The 16085-nt window shown below is 37.3% G+C and overlaps 1 protein-coding gene across 1 annotated transcript; it reads left to right on the top strand.

Annotated features, from left to right (window-relative positions):
• The first annotated feature begins 401 nt into the window (after nucleotides 1-401).
• Nucleotides 402-13998, top strand: Vang (Strabismus domain-containing protein Vang). The gene is made up of 10 exons (XM_072299388.1): nucleotides 402-589; nucleotides 904-1067; nucleotides 3582-3693; nucleotides 5049-5259; nucleotides 6263-6517; nucleotides 7106-7257; nucleotides 8162-8362; nucleotides 9093-9264; nucleotides 10072-10280; nucleotides 10939-13998. The coding sequence occupies exons 2-10, from the start codon at nucleotides 973-975 to the stop codon at nucleotides 11155-11157; spliced, it is 1626 nt and encodes a 541-aa protein (XP_072155489.1). The 5' UTR covers nucleotides 402-589; nucleotides 904-972; the 3' UTR covers nucleotides 11158-13998.
• The last annotated feature ends 2087 nt before the right edge of the window (nucleotides 13999-16085 follow it).

Below are 16085 nucleotides of genomic sequence, written 5' to 3'. Positions count from 1 at the left end.
AATATCAGATCGAGAACTGCTGGTGCCCATTATCAGCTGACCTGGTGTCAGTAAACAATCGGCGGGTGCCATATTTCAAGTTGAAAAAAAAAATTTCCAAGTCGAGCTGTTCCGTGTGTTTGAGAAAGAAGTGTCATGTATTACCCATCAATCTCTTCAGAAAAATCTGGAGAATCGACCTCTGGATTATGGACGTATAAATTTTTCCTTGTTTTCGAGATATTTTCGATGGAAAATGAACCCCGTGTTATTTTCCATAAGGGCTCCAGAAAGTGGGCACCAGGCGAATCAGCCAATCAGAGACGACTCGTCTAAAAGTAGGGGGTGCCACGCGCTCCGCAATTCACGTCCGGACTCTTGTTTTCTCTTTGGTTCCGATGAGTCTACATGAGTCTCATTGTTCACGTAATTAGACATTTTTTACCGATGATGAGCAACTGAAAAATTATCGTCGTACCTTTTTCTTCTCTACATCAATACTCAGGAGGTCCCCGGTTCAGCTTAGAATTAAAATGTATCGTCATGTAAGTCAAACGATGAGTTTCTGATGAATGAAAATACTCATCATCAATTCCTACGGTGCGTAGTGGTGAGTACTGGTTGAGTAGTGAAACCTTCAATGGATTTTGTTTACGTGTTTGCGATGTTTTGGTTCATCGGCGTATTGGTATTGTAACACGAATACACGGCAATTAAAATTGAAATCATTCTCTGATTTCAAAATAATGTTTATCAAATCTTTCTGTCCCATCAGTGATACTTTACACGCTCACGCTCGATCCTCTTATTAATTTCCATCCAGGATTTTTGAATCACTTCTTCTCGTCTTGTTTGTTCACGTTACTCCCGTTACTGTGCTCCGTGTTACCCTAACATCATCATTATTTTTACTTTTTAAACTAGATTTTCACCTCTTGATATTTCATCTCCAAGATCAAATGAGGGCCCTCATTGTGAGGCATTTTCTGCATCATGGAAACTGAATCTGTACTTTCCATTTTGAGTGATACCAGCGCCAAAGGAAAGAGGTCAAAGAATCACCGGAATCACTCGCACCGTGTGAATAGGTAATGGAATTTAAATGGTTTTTTGGTTTGCGCTTTCGGAAGTTATCTTATTCCTTGACATGGCTCAAGATGAGACCGTTAAAAATTTCTTAGTTTTATTTTGTTTTCACAGAGTCCATGCCAAATGATGTCGAAGTACAGAATCTGTTTGGAAACGGAGTTACTCGATGCCAAGTAGTCAACGTTGTTGGACCCCATTTGCACTATCTATGATTGAGCGTTTTTGCAGGCAAAGACCCCCTACGAATGAGCAGGCGATCACAGAGCGGGAGTAGCTGGTGGAGCGTGCATGAAGCTCGCTCGGACTCCATGATTATACTCTGTTGCTCTCTCCTCTCCTCTACTCTTTGCACATCACATAATGGCGCCAAGCACAAATTTCACTCTCGGAGAAAAATTAAACTGCTCAGCTCAGGGAATTGACCTTTTTGATCGGGATTAAATTTCTAAAAGAGTTCAAACCAAGTACTAACCAGGGCAATTCTCAAAATTCTTTGGCAAGACATTTTTCTGATATAATTTAAGGATTACCTAAGGAGGGAAAATCTTTAGCATATCTGGAGAAATCACAAGCTTGCGTGGGGGCCCCGCAGCGTTCTGAGGCATTGAAATCAAATTCTAAACGTACCTACTTACATTTTGAATTTTGATGGAAAATAAGGGGGGGGGGAGGGGCTTCATTTATATCTGAGCCATGGGGATGCCAGATGATGAGGGATGAGTTTGAGGATTTTTGCGCTCAGAGATGTTTTCAGGAGCATTGGGGGAACTAGTTAGGAGGAGGGGGGAGAAATATTACCCTCTCCTGACTTCAAGAAATATGAGGGCTTTTGCTAAGTTAGCTGTGTTGCTAGACTTTCATTGTGGAATTTGTAATTCTACCAAAAATATTTCCATGTGAAGATGAACCATCAAGCTAAAAATTTAACTCACAATCAGCATTCGCACAAATTTATAAATTTTTTTTGTGGCACAATGGTACAACATCTGGTAAACATCCTGTTAAAGGTAACGAGGCACTTAGCATATTTCTTGAAAAATTTGCTAAAAAAATATCTTTGCACATTTCTGCTTTTGATAACTTATACCTACAAAAGTACATAACGATCCAAAAAGTGGTGAATTTTACCAGTCAGGCATCAAGGGGTGAAATATGGGAGCATACTTAAATATAGCATTAGGTACCTAAGATGACATTTGAATCAGTGAGTTCGAAAATACACCAACTCGGAAAAAAAAATTTTCAGGAAACACCTAAAACTTCGCAGCGGGCGAAGAAGTTAGTTTAAGAAAAACTTTTTTGGTGCCAAAGGACGCAAGAAGTAGGTACTCTAGAGACTTTAACGCACCAAGTTTCAGATACTGATTTTTCATAGTCTGCCCTGAAAAATTTATATTTTTTGACCTGAATAACGCTTGAATATTTATATAACTTGTTGGCACAAGGTATACTGAACCGAAAAAATAAAACCGCATCGGATAGTCGCCCGTTTCCCTTGATCGGCCAAAAATTGGTATTCCCAATGAAATTCTTCGATTCTTCCCTTTTCCCGTCGCCGTTTCGAGCACTTCCGATTGCAATTTCGAAATATCCTTTTGCGTGCAGATGCTTCTACTTATCCATAAGTGTTACTAAACCGTAAAAAAGTGAAAATCGAAAAAAACCCGTGTTGGAGTGTTTCCGAACTCACTGATTCATTTTACATTATTGGAAACATGATTATGTGGATGGATAAGGTGGGGAGACGGCAGACGATGACGATAGGATGGGTTAGAGTAGGTATTGGTTAGAGAGTGCTCGAATTGCTCTGAGTTCCCGTCGCGCCACGCAGCCATCTTGCCTGCTCATTCCGAGGGGGTCTTTGCCTGCAAAAAGTAAACATCCACTATCTATGACTTCTGTGTCAACATATGCAGGCTGAATTTTTCCGCCCAATGCCTAATAATCTCATGAGATCAATTTGACCATCCAGTTGAGTCTAGTAAACAGAAGAACTAAATGTTATTGTATAAGTTTACTTCGCCAACAAACTTAAAATGATCTGCAGCCTGATTGTTGAAATTATTTGTTTGTCGGGACGACATAGATGACATAGGTTAAAAGGCGGAGGGTGATTGGTCGGCTATGTCTTATCGCTGCTTTTTCGTGCCTATGTCGGGTTGAACTCACGACAAGCTATCGGCACCTCTCACCTGACAAAAGGCACAACAAAACAGCGATAAGACATAGCCGACCAATCACGCTCCGCTTTTTAACCTGTGTCACTTTTGTCGTCCCGACAAACAAAAAATTTCAACATTCAGGCTGCAGTTGGTCAAGAGGAGCTTCGTCAACGCAAACTGTTGATAGTTTGAAACAGAATTACCTAATGTCAAATGGTTGGCACTGTCGGACTTTGTAAATATAAGATAGCGGCTGCCAAAAATGTCTATTTCTTCTACTTCTTTCTTTCTATTCCTCTTGTAGGTTTAATTTTTGTAAGCATATTCTCATGTGTGACTATAATTTTTCAGAAGTGGAAGGTCAAACAAAAGAGATTATGAAATGGCGCCTTTTCAGACATCTGTAACATTAGAAGATTCCCGTGATGGTCAAGAAGTCATTGAAGTTCAGATTTTACCACAGGTACATTTGAATACATTCAAGCATTAGAATCACCATAAATTTCTAACCTGGGTGGTGTAGTGATAGAGGCTGTTAACTGCTAGTGCTGAGGTCCCTGGTTTGATTCCTGGTGTTAACAGGCTTTTGAGAACACTTTAATATCTGTCATTGCGGCTGTGGATGACCCTATTACTCTAATATCCTACCCGTCCTGCAAAGACAACATGGCAGGAGAGGGACATGGTCATTCCAAAGTAATGCAAGCTTGACAATGCATGACATGCGCAACAAAAATTATCGAAATCAACTTCCAACCAAGATATTAATGATTTTATCTAGCACTTATTATAAAGCTCTCCTGTGGGCTGATTGTTGAAATTTATGGACAAAGAAGACTTAGGGAGTATGGAAGGATCCTGTCGGTTGAAATGAGTGATTCCTGTACACTAAGGGGGAAGTGATGGACTAACTTAAAGGTTTCTTGTTGGTTGCCGTTAGTTAGTCTATCACTCACCTTTTTTGTCCATCGCAACTGTCCATTTCAACCAACAGGATCGCTCCAAATTTCCCATGTCTTTGTCTACAGTTTTGTCTATCAATTTCAAAAATCGGCATGCTGCTCACATAATGAACCAAAGTCTAATTGAATCAAATCCTGCACTACAACGGTTTTGGCAGGCTTCATTAGAGGCAGTGTTTCTTTTCCACCCTGTATTGTTCAAAGTTTGAACAATGTCCAATAGCTGAGCTGAAGCACTGATATTAAGGTTGTCATAATTTTTATATCACAAACACTGTCATGATAATGTTTAGCATGTGACTGAACTAAAGTAGATTATGGTTTTATTTCATGTAAATATCTTTGCTAGGAGATGCTTTCAATAATTTTTGTTTTACAAATTGTGTTCTATGTCAAATTTTGATGAGAAAACCTATAACAATGCTTAAATTTATCCCCCGTCTACTGGTCCACAGAGGAAATTCTAGTGCAGGAAAATATGCTACATCGCTGTGAGTGACTATTGTCCCGGAACTTCTCAGATCCTTGCTCAATCCCATAGAGAAAGAAAATGAGGTGTTCGCATTTAGGGCATTGTGGATTTTCTTGATGATGTAGGTCGGTCAGGATGATTTTTATCATCGATTTCCTCTAAAGTGATGTGGTTAATGGAAAAAAGTCATTCTATGTGAAGTGTTTGAAATTATATCATGAGTTGATTTGAGCAAAGAACCGAACATTCTGGTCACGACATACGTCAGAGGGCAAACAAGCCTCAAAATGCAAACATCTTTTTTCTCTCTATGGCTTAATCCTCTTGAAGGAAAAATTCATTTCTTTTCTATTGTATTAATTCTAACCTTGACACCGCTTTCAGGATGAAAACTGGGGTGAAAACACAACTGCTGTCACAGGCAACACATCAGACGTCTCAGGGTCTGTTGAAGATTCAGTTGTTTGGTTTGGCAATGAGCCAGACGGAGGATTTGTATTTTTATGTCATCGATACATTGGAACCGTTTCCAATTATATTCTTTCAATTGCCTCTTTTCTCTCCCCCGTAGCTATGGTTGTCGCACCTAAAATTGGTAAGTCTTGATTTATAGCTGCTAGATATCTTTAGTTTCTACATCCTTCTAAACTTATCGAGTGTTGGGTTTGGCTTTTCGATCTTTTTATCAATTGAAAGAGGACAATTTAATCGAAGCTTGCTTCAGAAACTTTGGTAGATATTGATTTATGGTTTGGGAACTGCTATACAGATACCACCTATCAGCAATCATGGATTGTTAGGGAATAAAAAATCCCGATCTTATGATCCTAGGATAACGAGGCGCATGAGGCAGTTCTTGAAAATTATGACTTTATTCCTCTTCCTTTGCTCACTCTTTAAGGAAAAAGGAGGCGGTCGCACATTTTGCTGTGAAATAGGGAATTATCGCAGCAGACGAAATTAGTATTTAAGCCAAGAGGCAGAAATGCTTGTTTTTAATTTTTTGTATCCTCAATAGTGACAATGCTGTTGTGGGCAAATATGCTTTATGGTTTACTGTATATGACAGTAGAAATTAAACAACTGTCAACTCATCTGGCAGGAGTTCTATTTATCTTGCATTCTCTGTCATAATTTGTTCGATCAGAAATAAAACGCTCAGACTAGGTACTGTTTAAATAAAATAATGTTTTAAAGACAGTTTTTCCCAAACATTCTGAAATTTTTTGATGCTTACTTTTTACCCATGAACTGATTCATCACTGCTACAAATTCGGAATTTCCAGAAAGTCCGGAAATAGTACTGATTTTTTAAGAGCGGTCAGGAAGTACTGAAAAAGTGCGAAAATTCTGCTGGAAGGTCCAGGATTTTTTCCAGTTTTTGTCATAATTTGAGCGAGAAATTTAAATTTTTGAAATTTTTCGAATTTCGTCAATTGGAGGTTCTGAATTAGTACTGAATTTTTCTGTTAAGAAAGTATGGAATTTCTTGGGATTGTATCGAAAAAGTACTGTAAAAGTACTGATTTTTGGTCAGCCTGCTTTAGTAGACACCCTGTAATCATTAATCAGAAGTGTTTGTTTCGTGAATTTCTCAGGTTTCTGGCCCGGAGTAGCCGCAAACTTGAGCCCATCTCAGAAAAGTATCTTGCTGGCATGTGGAGCCGAGTGTAAAACATTGCTTGTATCGCTGGTATTTCGATTAGTCTTACTGGTCGCAGGAGCATGGGCTGTATTTTTCCGCTCTACTGCAACCTTACCAAGGATTTGTTTATTCAGAGCTTGCACTTTACTCTTCACATTACTTGCCCTCCTGGCTTACTGGTTGTTCTATATCGTTCATGTCACAGAAGGTAATCATCCCATTTATAAATAATTTACCATTTTTGAATTCCAAATTATCAAGTAGATTTGAATGAGAAAGGTGTTAAAAAGCGCACAATAATGAGTTTTTTTGTGAGGAAGGGGAATCTGTAAAAGCAGTGCAGTAGATATACAACCAGTAGGAGATAACCTATCCTGGTGACTACATTTATAAGAATACTGCAATGTTCAGGAGGAGGGTCCTCCCTATCATAAGTTGTCCTACTTTATTCTCCTGAAACTAATGAAGATAATATCAATGGGAAAAAGCTTTTGTTCCTCATACTCTCTGTGCTCCAACAATCATAGATTCAGCTGGGAGTCCAAGGGTAGGAGGGGCAGAAAAAGTGTGACCATATGTAGCCACTCAATACCCTGTGCCCTCTTCTCATTAAATATTACATTGGAATTGTGTATTTTTTGCATTTAGTCACAGAAGCAAGCATTAATATTGTAGGGAGAGAACATGCGATGGGCTTTAAGTTTTACAAGCTCAGTTCTAAAAAAATTCAGAACTCTGATTTTTTGTATTGACAATGGATATGATATGTCGTTTATATTATTCTGTAATTTTGCAGGTATGCGAGCAACTGCTGCAGGTGAAGATGCTGTAGAGTACAGAGCTCTAGTTAACCATGCTGTCAACCTAGCAAACACGTTATTGTTCATTTATTTTATTGCTGTCCTACTCATCGAAATTAGGCATTTGCAGCCACAATTTTATATTCGAGTAAGTGCCTTTCATGAGTTGTTAAATTCATGTTACATTATTCTCTCTACTTTTTTGCCTTCCATTCTTCTATAACTTTTGTGAAAGTGAATAATAACGTAGGGTGTTGAATACATTTCACTGAAGTGCCTCTTAGCTTTTAACTCTATCCCAGTAACAGTTTTAGTATTGGTAAAAACACAATGTAAAATTGAATCACCTAGTTAAAAAAAAAACCGATTTTGAGGGGTAAAATTTGTAAGAAACTGATTGGAGCAGATGCTTATCAATGATCAGGAAATTTTTTCTTTTTTTGGGTGTATTTTGTCAAGCTACCTATAATGGTGATAGAAACAGGCCGTAGCACTTTAACTTTCCCTTTTTCTTTATCTCAGTAATATAAGCAACTGAAAGATCCAGAGATGGGCTGTCTTCAGAAGGAACATCCATGGGAGATCAAAAAATTTGTTTGGTAAAAAGTAAATAAATATATAAATGTTGTGTCTGCCTTTTTAAAGTCATTTCTTTGTACTAAAACAAGTTTTCGAAATTTTTCGAAGTTGTTTACTCTTAAACTTTATAATTAAATTGTTAATCTGTAAATTCAATTGGAGCCAAAAGTTTTAAGAAAGTTAGGCCCTCAAATTTCATCGTTTGCTGAGTACACCAGAAAAACTGATAGAAATAATAATTGTTTAACTAAATCATTTATTAATGATGGCTAATTTTAAAATGGCGCTTCTGAATTTTGAAAATGTTCATGCATGATCTGTGTTTTAGAAGGTACCAAAACCAATATTTCTAACTCGGTTGGTTTGTTTTCCCTTGAATATGTGTTTTTGATCCTGAAGAATCTGCCATTATGGCATAGTGATTAATTCAATTGTATCAAAGATGCTCATCAATACAAAATATTATTTTCTAGGTTGTGCGAAGTCCAGACGGAGAAAGTCGGTCCTACGCTGTCGGTCAGTTCAGTATTCAACGCGCTGCTGTCCATATCTTACAACGTTACTACACAGAGTTTCCAATTTTCAATCCTTACCTGGAAAGACTTCCTGTTTCAAAAGCCCGCAGACAAACATCGACCTTTAAGCTGTATGATGTTGATGGGTTCAACAGTGGGGTACGTTAATCATTTTTGCAGCCCTCTAGTTTTTTCAAAAGATTATACTTCACCTGTTTAGTATAGACAAAAGTAAAATGGTTTCCAAGCCAACAATTGAAATTTGATTACCTGTTCATCATCATATTTGCATCAAATGTTTTTGAATGCCATTTTTACAGCGTAGGTTATTTTGACCAAGTATTTGGTTTTTTGGGTTTTTTTTTTTTCATTCAATGCTCATACCCATGTTGACTTTGTCTTCAATTAAGTTGATTAAGAGGTTGCATTTGTAGAAGACTTTATGGTTTAAGAACTACTTTTTTTCTGTGCAAACAAGTTGGTTATTTTTATCAACCAGAAGAGGATTAGATTTGTCACAACCAAAATTGCGTAAAGTGGACAAACAAGTGAGCTGTTTTTTTTTTTTTTTTTTTTTTTTCTAATTGCAAAAAATTATCGTCAACCAATGAATTATTCTCTCAAGTCAAAGAATATATTTGATTATTTAATTTAAATCCTATTCGAGCAGATTTATAGCTTCTAAGTCACTTAATTGCACTGAAAATGTCTTCATCATATTCCGCTTTTTTCGTTTTTAATCCTTGGTGTTTCATCGATTACCAGTTTACTCAACAGAGGAAGGGAAGAAAGACTCATAACTGAAGTCTTTTCACATTTGAGAATGGAATTAAAATTAGTTTTACTTTTTCATGGTCCCTTATCAAGTTGCCTCTCTCCCTTTGTTTAGGTGACCGGAAGTAGAACAGTCTTGAGTAGTGGGCGTCGTAGAGACTCATCTCACAATGAAAGATTCTATGAAGAACATGAGTATGAAAGGCGAGTGAAGAAGCGCAGAGCAAGGTTAATCACAGCGACAGAAGAAGCTTTTACACATATCAAACGAATGCATCACGATCCAGGTAAAGGAACTCTCCGCTTATCTGCAGTTGACTCAACTTATACCCCTCTACCCAAATAAGTTGTTTGGCACAAATCTTTTCTTTGTTAAACTCATTACAGCTGTAATCAGGACTCATGCAACATGGTGCATGGATCGTTGGTTTTCCCTTATATGTAATAAGACTCTTGAATTTATCCAAAAGTCCTTGAACTTTGAAATTTTAGGACTGAAATCCGAGGATCACAATCGAATTAATTTTTCGCATATACGTTTAAATCTATTGTGACATTTCAAACCTGTCCATAACAGTGGGCATTTTTTTTTGTCTCAGACATTATATTTTGAAACTTCAAAGTGTCATAAGGGGCTAATTTTTTGGAGTGATTAATGGTAAAAAAAAAATCCTTAAACCCCTGCAAGAGGGTCTCTTCCTTTTCTTCAAAGTTTCATGAAAAGAATTACACCTCAGAAAGAGCTACTGTCAAAAATAGAGCATTTTGGAGACCACAAAAATAGGACCCATGTATTTGGATTGTCCGTGACGCTCTTTGCCTCAGTATAGCGCTTGTTGGGGTATAATTCTTTTATTAAGACTTTGAAGGAAAGGAGGGGACTAAATTTTTACCCCATCATTTAGGTCGTAGTTGAGCATTCTAGGAGGAAAAATTAAAATTTTAAAAGTATGTGGATGTGAATTGAGCAGCAAGCAGCAGGAATGGCACTATGTCTGTCAGTTGGTTCATCATAAATGTCCATATTTTGATATCTCATCATACGTTGTCAGCCCAAAAAACCCTTATTACTTAGCTGTAATGTTTGTTTTCAGTTGGTAGTATTACAATGGATGCCCATGAAGCAGCTCAAGCAGTGTTTCCCGGTCTATCTCGGGCGCTCCAAAAGTACCTTCGCGTAACCAGGCAACAACCAAGGTTCACCATGGAGTCAATACTAACTCACTTAGCTAACTGCCTCTCACATGATCTCTCACCGCGCGCTTTCCTAGACATGTTCCTCGTCTCCTCGCCAGTTCTACAGGTATGAGTGAATTTTTATTCCACTATTAAGACTACTCATTGAAAAAATGACCACAGTGAATGGAGGTAAATGTTTTAGGGAGACAATTTTAGTGTAATCGGGGATTTCCAAGGCGATTTTCAAGGATTTTTATTTCTTCTCAGAAAATCCACCCCTGAATAAATTGCATGCACCTCTAAAGCAAAATGCGTTGTAATATCGGTTGGTGGAAACTCCTCCAAGAAAAGGTGTTGTCCATTTTTATTTTTGGAAAATTGAATCCAACGGCCATGCTTCCCGCCTGCGTTGCTTGTCTGATTGAGTCAAAATTCAACACTTTCAAGTGAAAGCACCTTTACCAATCAAGACCTATCAGTTGGTCTCCAATGGTGCAGTAGTAGCAGCATATCTGGCCCTCTAATCAGGAGGCCTTGGGTTAGATTTCCGGCTAGGCGACCCTAGTTTGATGGTCTCAAACAACGATTGCCTCAGGCTGGTAGCAGGGACTGAAGGGGGATAGGACTGTAGCAGTTAAAAAATTCAAGATTACCCCTTGTGGGGTATCCTAAGTAGTAAAAAAAAGAAAAAAATAATTTAGGTAAGAGTTTGGGTGAATTGGCTTGTCGAAGCCTGGTTTTTCTTAGCTCTTTTTTAATTGTTCGTTCTTCTACATTTACAGAATGAAAAGGAGCAGAAGCCTGTTCAGACATGGTCGCTCATATGCTCAGAATTTCTCTCAAGGCCGCTGAAGAATGGTACCCTGTTTCAGCTGAGACAGAACGACATTTCATTGCTGTGTCACGTCTACACAATCCCACACTTCAGTATCATGGAAGAAGTCGTTCATCCGAAGTCCAACCAATTTGTCCTGCGACTCAACTCAGAAACATCAGTATGACCTTCAGCCATGAACTATCCAAGTACAGCATTCTCTCCCAAAACGATGAGAGTCCACTTCATGTAGGGGAGATCATCTCTACTTTTAGCTGAAGGTTCTGTTCATCAGTTTATCAGACAGAAGTTGCTAGCCAACTAAATTCAGGCTGTGATACTGTAACCGTACTTGTAGGAAAATTTTTATTTGAAATCATTAATGACTATCATCAGCTAATACTCAGGTATAACTGTAAAAATTGGGCTCCAAGTTCAAAGTAAGAAGCAGTGTTCCCGGTTGCGCCGCATACGAAAGTCCGTACTCCGGCTAGGCTTGTGCAAGCCCAAGCTGCTCTGTTTTGGTGATGTCACACGTAGAGACTTCTTATGATGGGGAAAGCATCTCCCTTTATACTTTTAGTCCATAGGTGGTCCCTACTGGTCTAGGGGAAGTCCGAATGGTACGGATATATCTTGGCGCTTGGGATCACTGCTAAGAAGGGACTTGTGCAAGTTGTAATGTAGGAAGAAATCGCATCTGTCTGTCAAATGTGATTGATTTGTTCAAGAGCAATAATTCCTTGTCTTTAAGATAGTAAGAGGAATTTGTATAGGAAAATCGAATGTGTATGTTATAATTGATAGTGGAAGATGGTGGTTTGATGAAGTAGCTTCGCCTCCTCTGTGAGCAACTTTGGGCTAGCTAGTGTGGTTGTTAACACAGTCACTCTCTCTGTACATAGTATCTAATCTGAGAGTTATGTCAACATAGGCAGAACTGAGTATTACATTTGTTCAGGAAAGTTTTGTGCCAGGAACTGGAATTCATAGGAATGTCCCTGGTACCTCTGTTGATTCTTCAAAGTGTGCATGATCACTTTGCGTACATGTTCATAGGCCCTGTCCACACAAGCGCAGGTTCGCGGAACTTATTCCTCGAACTGCTCAGTTCCCGGAAATTATTCCTTGAAACGAGGCATGCTGTCCACACGAGTTCGCCGGAACTGGAACCGGAACTTCAATAAAACTATACAATTATTGCGAAATAATAGATTATTACGGCCGCCAAAGTAACAAAAATAAATGTCAAGATGCATATGAAGGACGTAAAAAACAAAAACAAACAAATTCACATCAAAAGAAACACATGTAGAAGCTCGGAGTACGGGGGAAGTTCTGGGTTTTGGAGGAATAAGTTTCAGCTCAGCTAAAAACTTGTTCCTGGAACACATTTCTCGAAATAAGTTCCGCGAACCGCGCTCGTGTGGACAAGGCCATATGTTTCTCAATCAAGGTTATGTGGAAGCAGATTTCAGTCGAGAACTCATGCAAATGGGAAATTTCCTCCTTTAATTGATAGACAAGGAATTTTTTTACTATAGTCAATGCCAAATAAATTTACGCTCTTTTAGACCGCAACAGAACATCGTCTTATGTCAATTTAGCATTGAATGTAACTCAGTGTAACTATCGAAGTAAACTTATTTGGTGTGGACTGTATGAAGGGGACCTAGGAGAACATAGTACATACTTCAATAAGTGCAACTTCACTGTAACTCTTATACTTCAACATTTGCCCCTCAGTTCTGCCCATGTATGTCTGGTACTTTTTTCTCTCTCTAAAAGCAATGAGTATTTTTCTTTTCTTGTCGGTGCAATTGTTGACTCTGTCTGTAGGTATTTATGTATGGGTACCTATATCTCTTCCTCTGATTAAAATTGAAAAAGAGAAAACTTTCTATGATTTAGCGTCTCTTCACTTTTTGAATTTTTTCAATTCTTCTTCGGGTTTTCTGCCCCTCCTAAGAACATTTCAATCCCCTTTTCTGGCCGGGGAAATGTTCAATTTCTTTTATTCCATCGAAATACACTGAGAGAGGGAAGAATTTTGAGGGGAAAAAACTTAAAAAATATCTCAAAATCCTGTTAACAATTTGATCATATCATCACACATAGTTGTTTAATTTATTTTTCTATTCGAAGTTGATTTCCTCCTTTCTTAGAGGTCTCTGCCCTCAAGCCAAGTTAGACTAAATTTAAAAAATACCGTTAGCTCCTTTTTTTTTTTTTTAGAGTGAGTGATTGCAGTGTTTAAGCACAAGTTTTGAAGGGTATGTATGTTGTTTCCTATTGTTTTAAGGAATGAAAATGTATTTCATGTTTATCCTGTGAACTTTATCAAGGCGAAGAGAAGTATCTGCCGTCTTCACCTTTTAGAATCAATAAGATTCAGTTTTTACCAAAGACTAAGAGTGTAAACATTTATAAATGTTGGAACAATCTCAGATGAGATGTTATGAAAGCTTGGATATTTTGCAAATAATGAATCTCTTGACCAAGGTAAGTGAAACAAAGGTATGCTCTTCACCTATTTAAGCACCCAAAATCGACCAAACGCTCTGTTCCGTTTGTTTTGTTGTAGCCTTGGGGGAAATTTAAAACCGGGGGGAGATAGGACCAATAAGATTCGAATCTGAAAATCAGCATTTTACTTAAAACTTTCCACTATGATCGATACGAAACAAATGGAACTGAGCGTCGTCTTGTCGATTTTGGATGATCTGTAGCAAAGGAGCAACCCTTGTTTCACTTGCCTTTTGACATAGTAAAAAGGAATCAGCCTCAACTACGATTCTTCATCAAAATTTCTATCGGAACTTGTTAAATATGTTTTAAAAGACTGAAATCTACTTATGAATGAGATATTAATGTTTACATCTTACTTTAGACCCACCAAATTAAAACTTCCCTCATATAAAAAGAACCAAAATCAACGTAGGTTCAATTGGCCAACAAACGAACAAATTTATGGCCAACAAAAAATGTGCATGTCCAGCAAACAGCTAGAGTTTGGTCCTCCCCCCCCCCCCAAAAAAAAAAAAAATTTTCAGTGAAATTTTGATGAGAAATCAGGTATTTTACAGCTTACTCTCTCTTGCTAGGAACTAGGCCATTATAAACAACGGAATCTATCAGTACTGCCAATTTGAGTGATTAGTTTTAGTATTTACGTGATTGTTCCTGAAGTTAGCTCAACTCTTTTCTCTTGGGATTTCCCAATGATCTGTAGATTTTTTTTTCTTCCTATGCACTACTTTCCTTCGTCATAGTTTTGGCAGGAAAAAAAAAATAGGAATTTAAGACATATTGTTCTAAAGTGAGTTTTGCTGAGACCAAAATTTGTCTTTTTGAGGTTGAGTTTTCCTTGATTAGGTTTCATTATGAGTTTTCCTTGCTATTGATTTGAGAAAAATACTTGCACTGGATTTTAAATGTAAGTCTTTTTTGTGATTGGGACATCAAGAATTATGCTACACTCGAAATTTGTTTGTTGATCGAACAAAATATTTTTGACTGCAGGTTTGTCAGTGTGACTCTGGCTTTACTGGGAGGTGGAGATGAGTTTAATACCGAGATGCAGTGGTACTCAGTGATTTAGGGTTTAAATAATTAGTGTCTTATCGTTGGGTCAGACTCAAGTTTTGCCTCTTCACAACCACCCAAAAAAGTCAGAAGTTACAAGAATCAGTCTACTTGTTTTGTAAGAGCAAATAAAATGCTTCTTGTATTTTAATAATATTTTAGGTAGTTGAGGAAAGTATTTTTTTAAGACAAATGTATTCAAAATGTAATGAACCAGATCCATGACATATTGTATTAAACTCCTTTTAGCATCTCGAGTCCTAAAACCTTTATATTTATAGGACCAATATATGTATATGTGTATGACTCCGTGTTTTCTGTGATTTTTGCAATTTTTCCAGTATTTTAATTTTCCTTAAGTATATTTCATATTTTTTTCTTTTTTTACAAGTTTTTAAACCTGATTTTCATTGATACTCAGATTTAGTGTCGGCCAATCACTTAAGATTAGATTATACTTAGTACTCTGAAGCTCATGTTTGATCATTGAACTGTAATTAACTATTTATTAATTTGCCATGCTGAATAAATCCCTCTTTGTAACTTTTTGTGGAAAAAAGGACCCTAGTGCACAGAAAAAAATTTCCAGAACAATTTTCGTAAACTTGTGTAAAAAAAAATCAGGAATTGAATTTTCAATGAGAAACATTTCTAGTGACCCAAGAAATAACCCACAAGCTGTTTATTTTATTTTTGTGCTAACGTAGAGCATGTAATGGGCCTACAAAAAAGGTATGAATTAAACACCATGTAATATGCTTTCTCTTCACAATTTCACGAAGAAAACGAATCGCACAACTGAAAGTCTAGAAATTAACTCCTAAACAAGATATAACGAGTTTAAATTAACATTTGTCGAATGACAAAAGTATCATTTTTATTATCTAAAAGCCATTTGATCTGTGATAAAAATATCTCGTTTGGTCGTTAATTTTCTAACTTCTTGTCATACGTATTGTTTTCAACGCAAGATTTTGAAGAGAAAATATGGGAATTTTTTTCTAGTCGTCTAGTGGCCTATTGCCTTGTAATTGGACCGTTTTAAGTTCATAACCCATAAAATTAAAATTTCAAACATCTTTTTCTCCTAGTTCCATTTCTCGAACTGCAGACTTCAGATGGTTGAAATTTCTCATTTTTTTTTTTAGATTTCACATTTCTAGTACATACTTTTTCTCTTTTCTTGTCCCAAATTTTTATGAATGACTATCCTAACAATGGCAGCAATTTTGAGTTTCTTGACCTAAAGGGTTCCTTTTTCTTATGAAAAGTAATTATTTTCTGATTTATGCATTGATAAGGGATTTCAGTCTATTGCTATCTAGCGCTGTAGTGGGATTTTAATCTGTGCCAGTAATGATTCTCATTAATATAATAGGGAAGGTTGCATTGGCGGAACAGGTTTGATTACTCTCACATGAAGAATCATTCGCATGTCCCACATTTCCCTTCAGATAAGCCATAACAAATTGCCATGTTTTAGAGACTTGTTTTCGTGTCGGTAACAGCTGTTCCATCTAGGGTCTAACC

Source organism: Bemisia tabaci, chromosome 4 (genome assembly GCF_918797505.1).
Source record: "Bemisia tabaci chromosome 4, PGI_BMITA_v3".
Classification (NCBI taxonomy): Eukaryota; Metazoa; Arthropoda; class Insecta; order Hemiptera; family Aleyrodidae; genus Bemisia; species Bemisia tabaci.
Note: the sequence above shows the minus strand (reverse complement) of the source record. Positions and strands in the feature narration are given on the sequence as shown.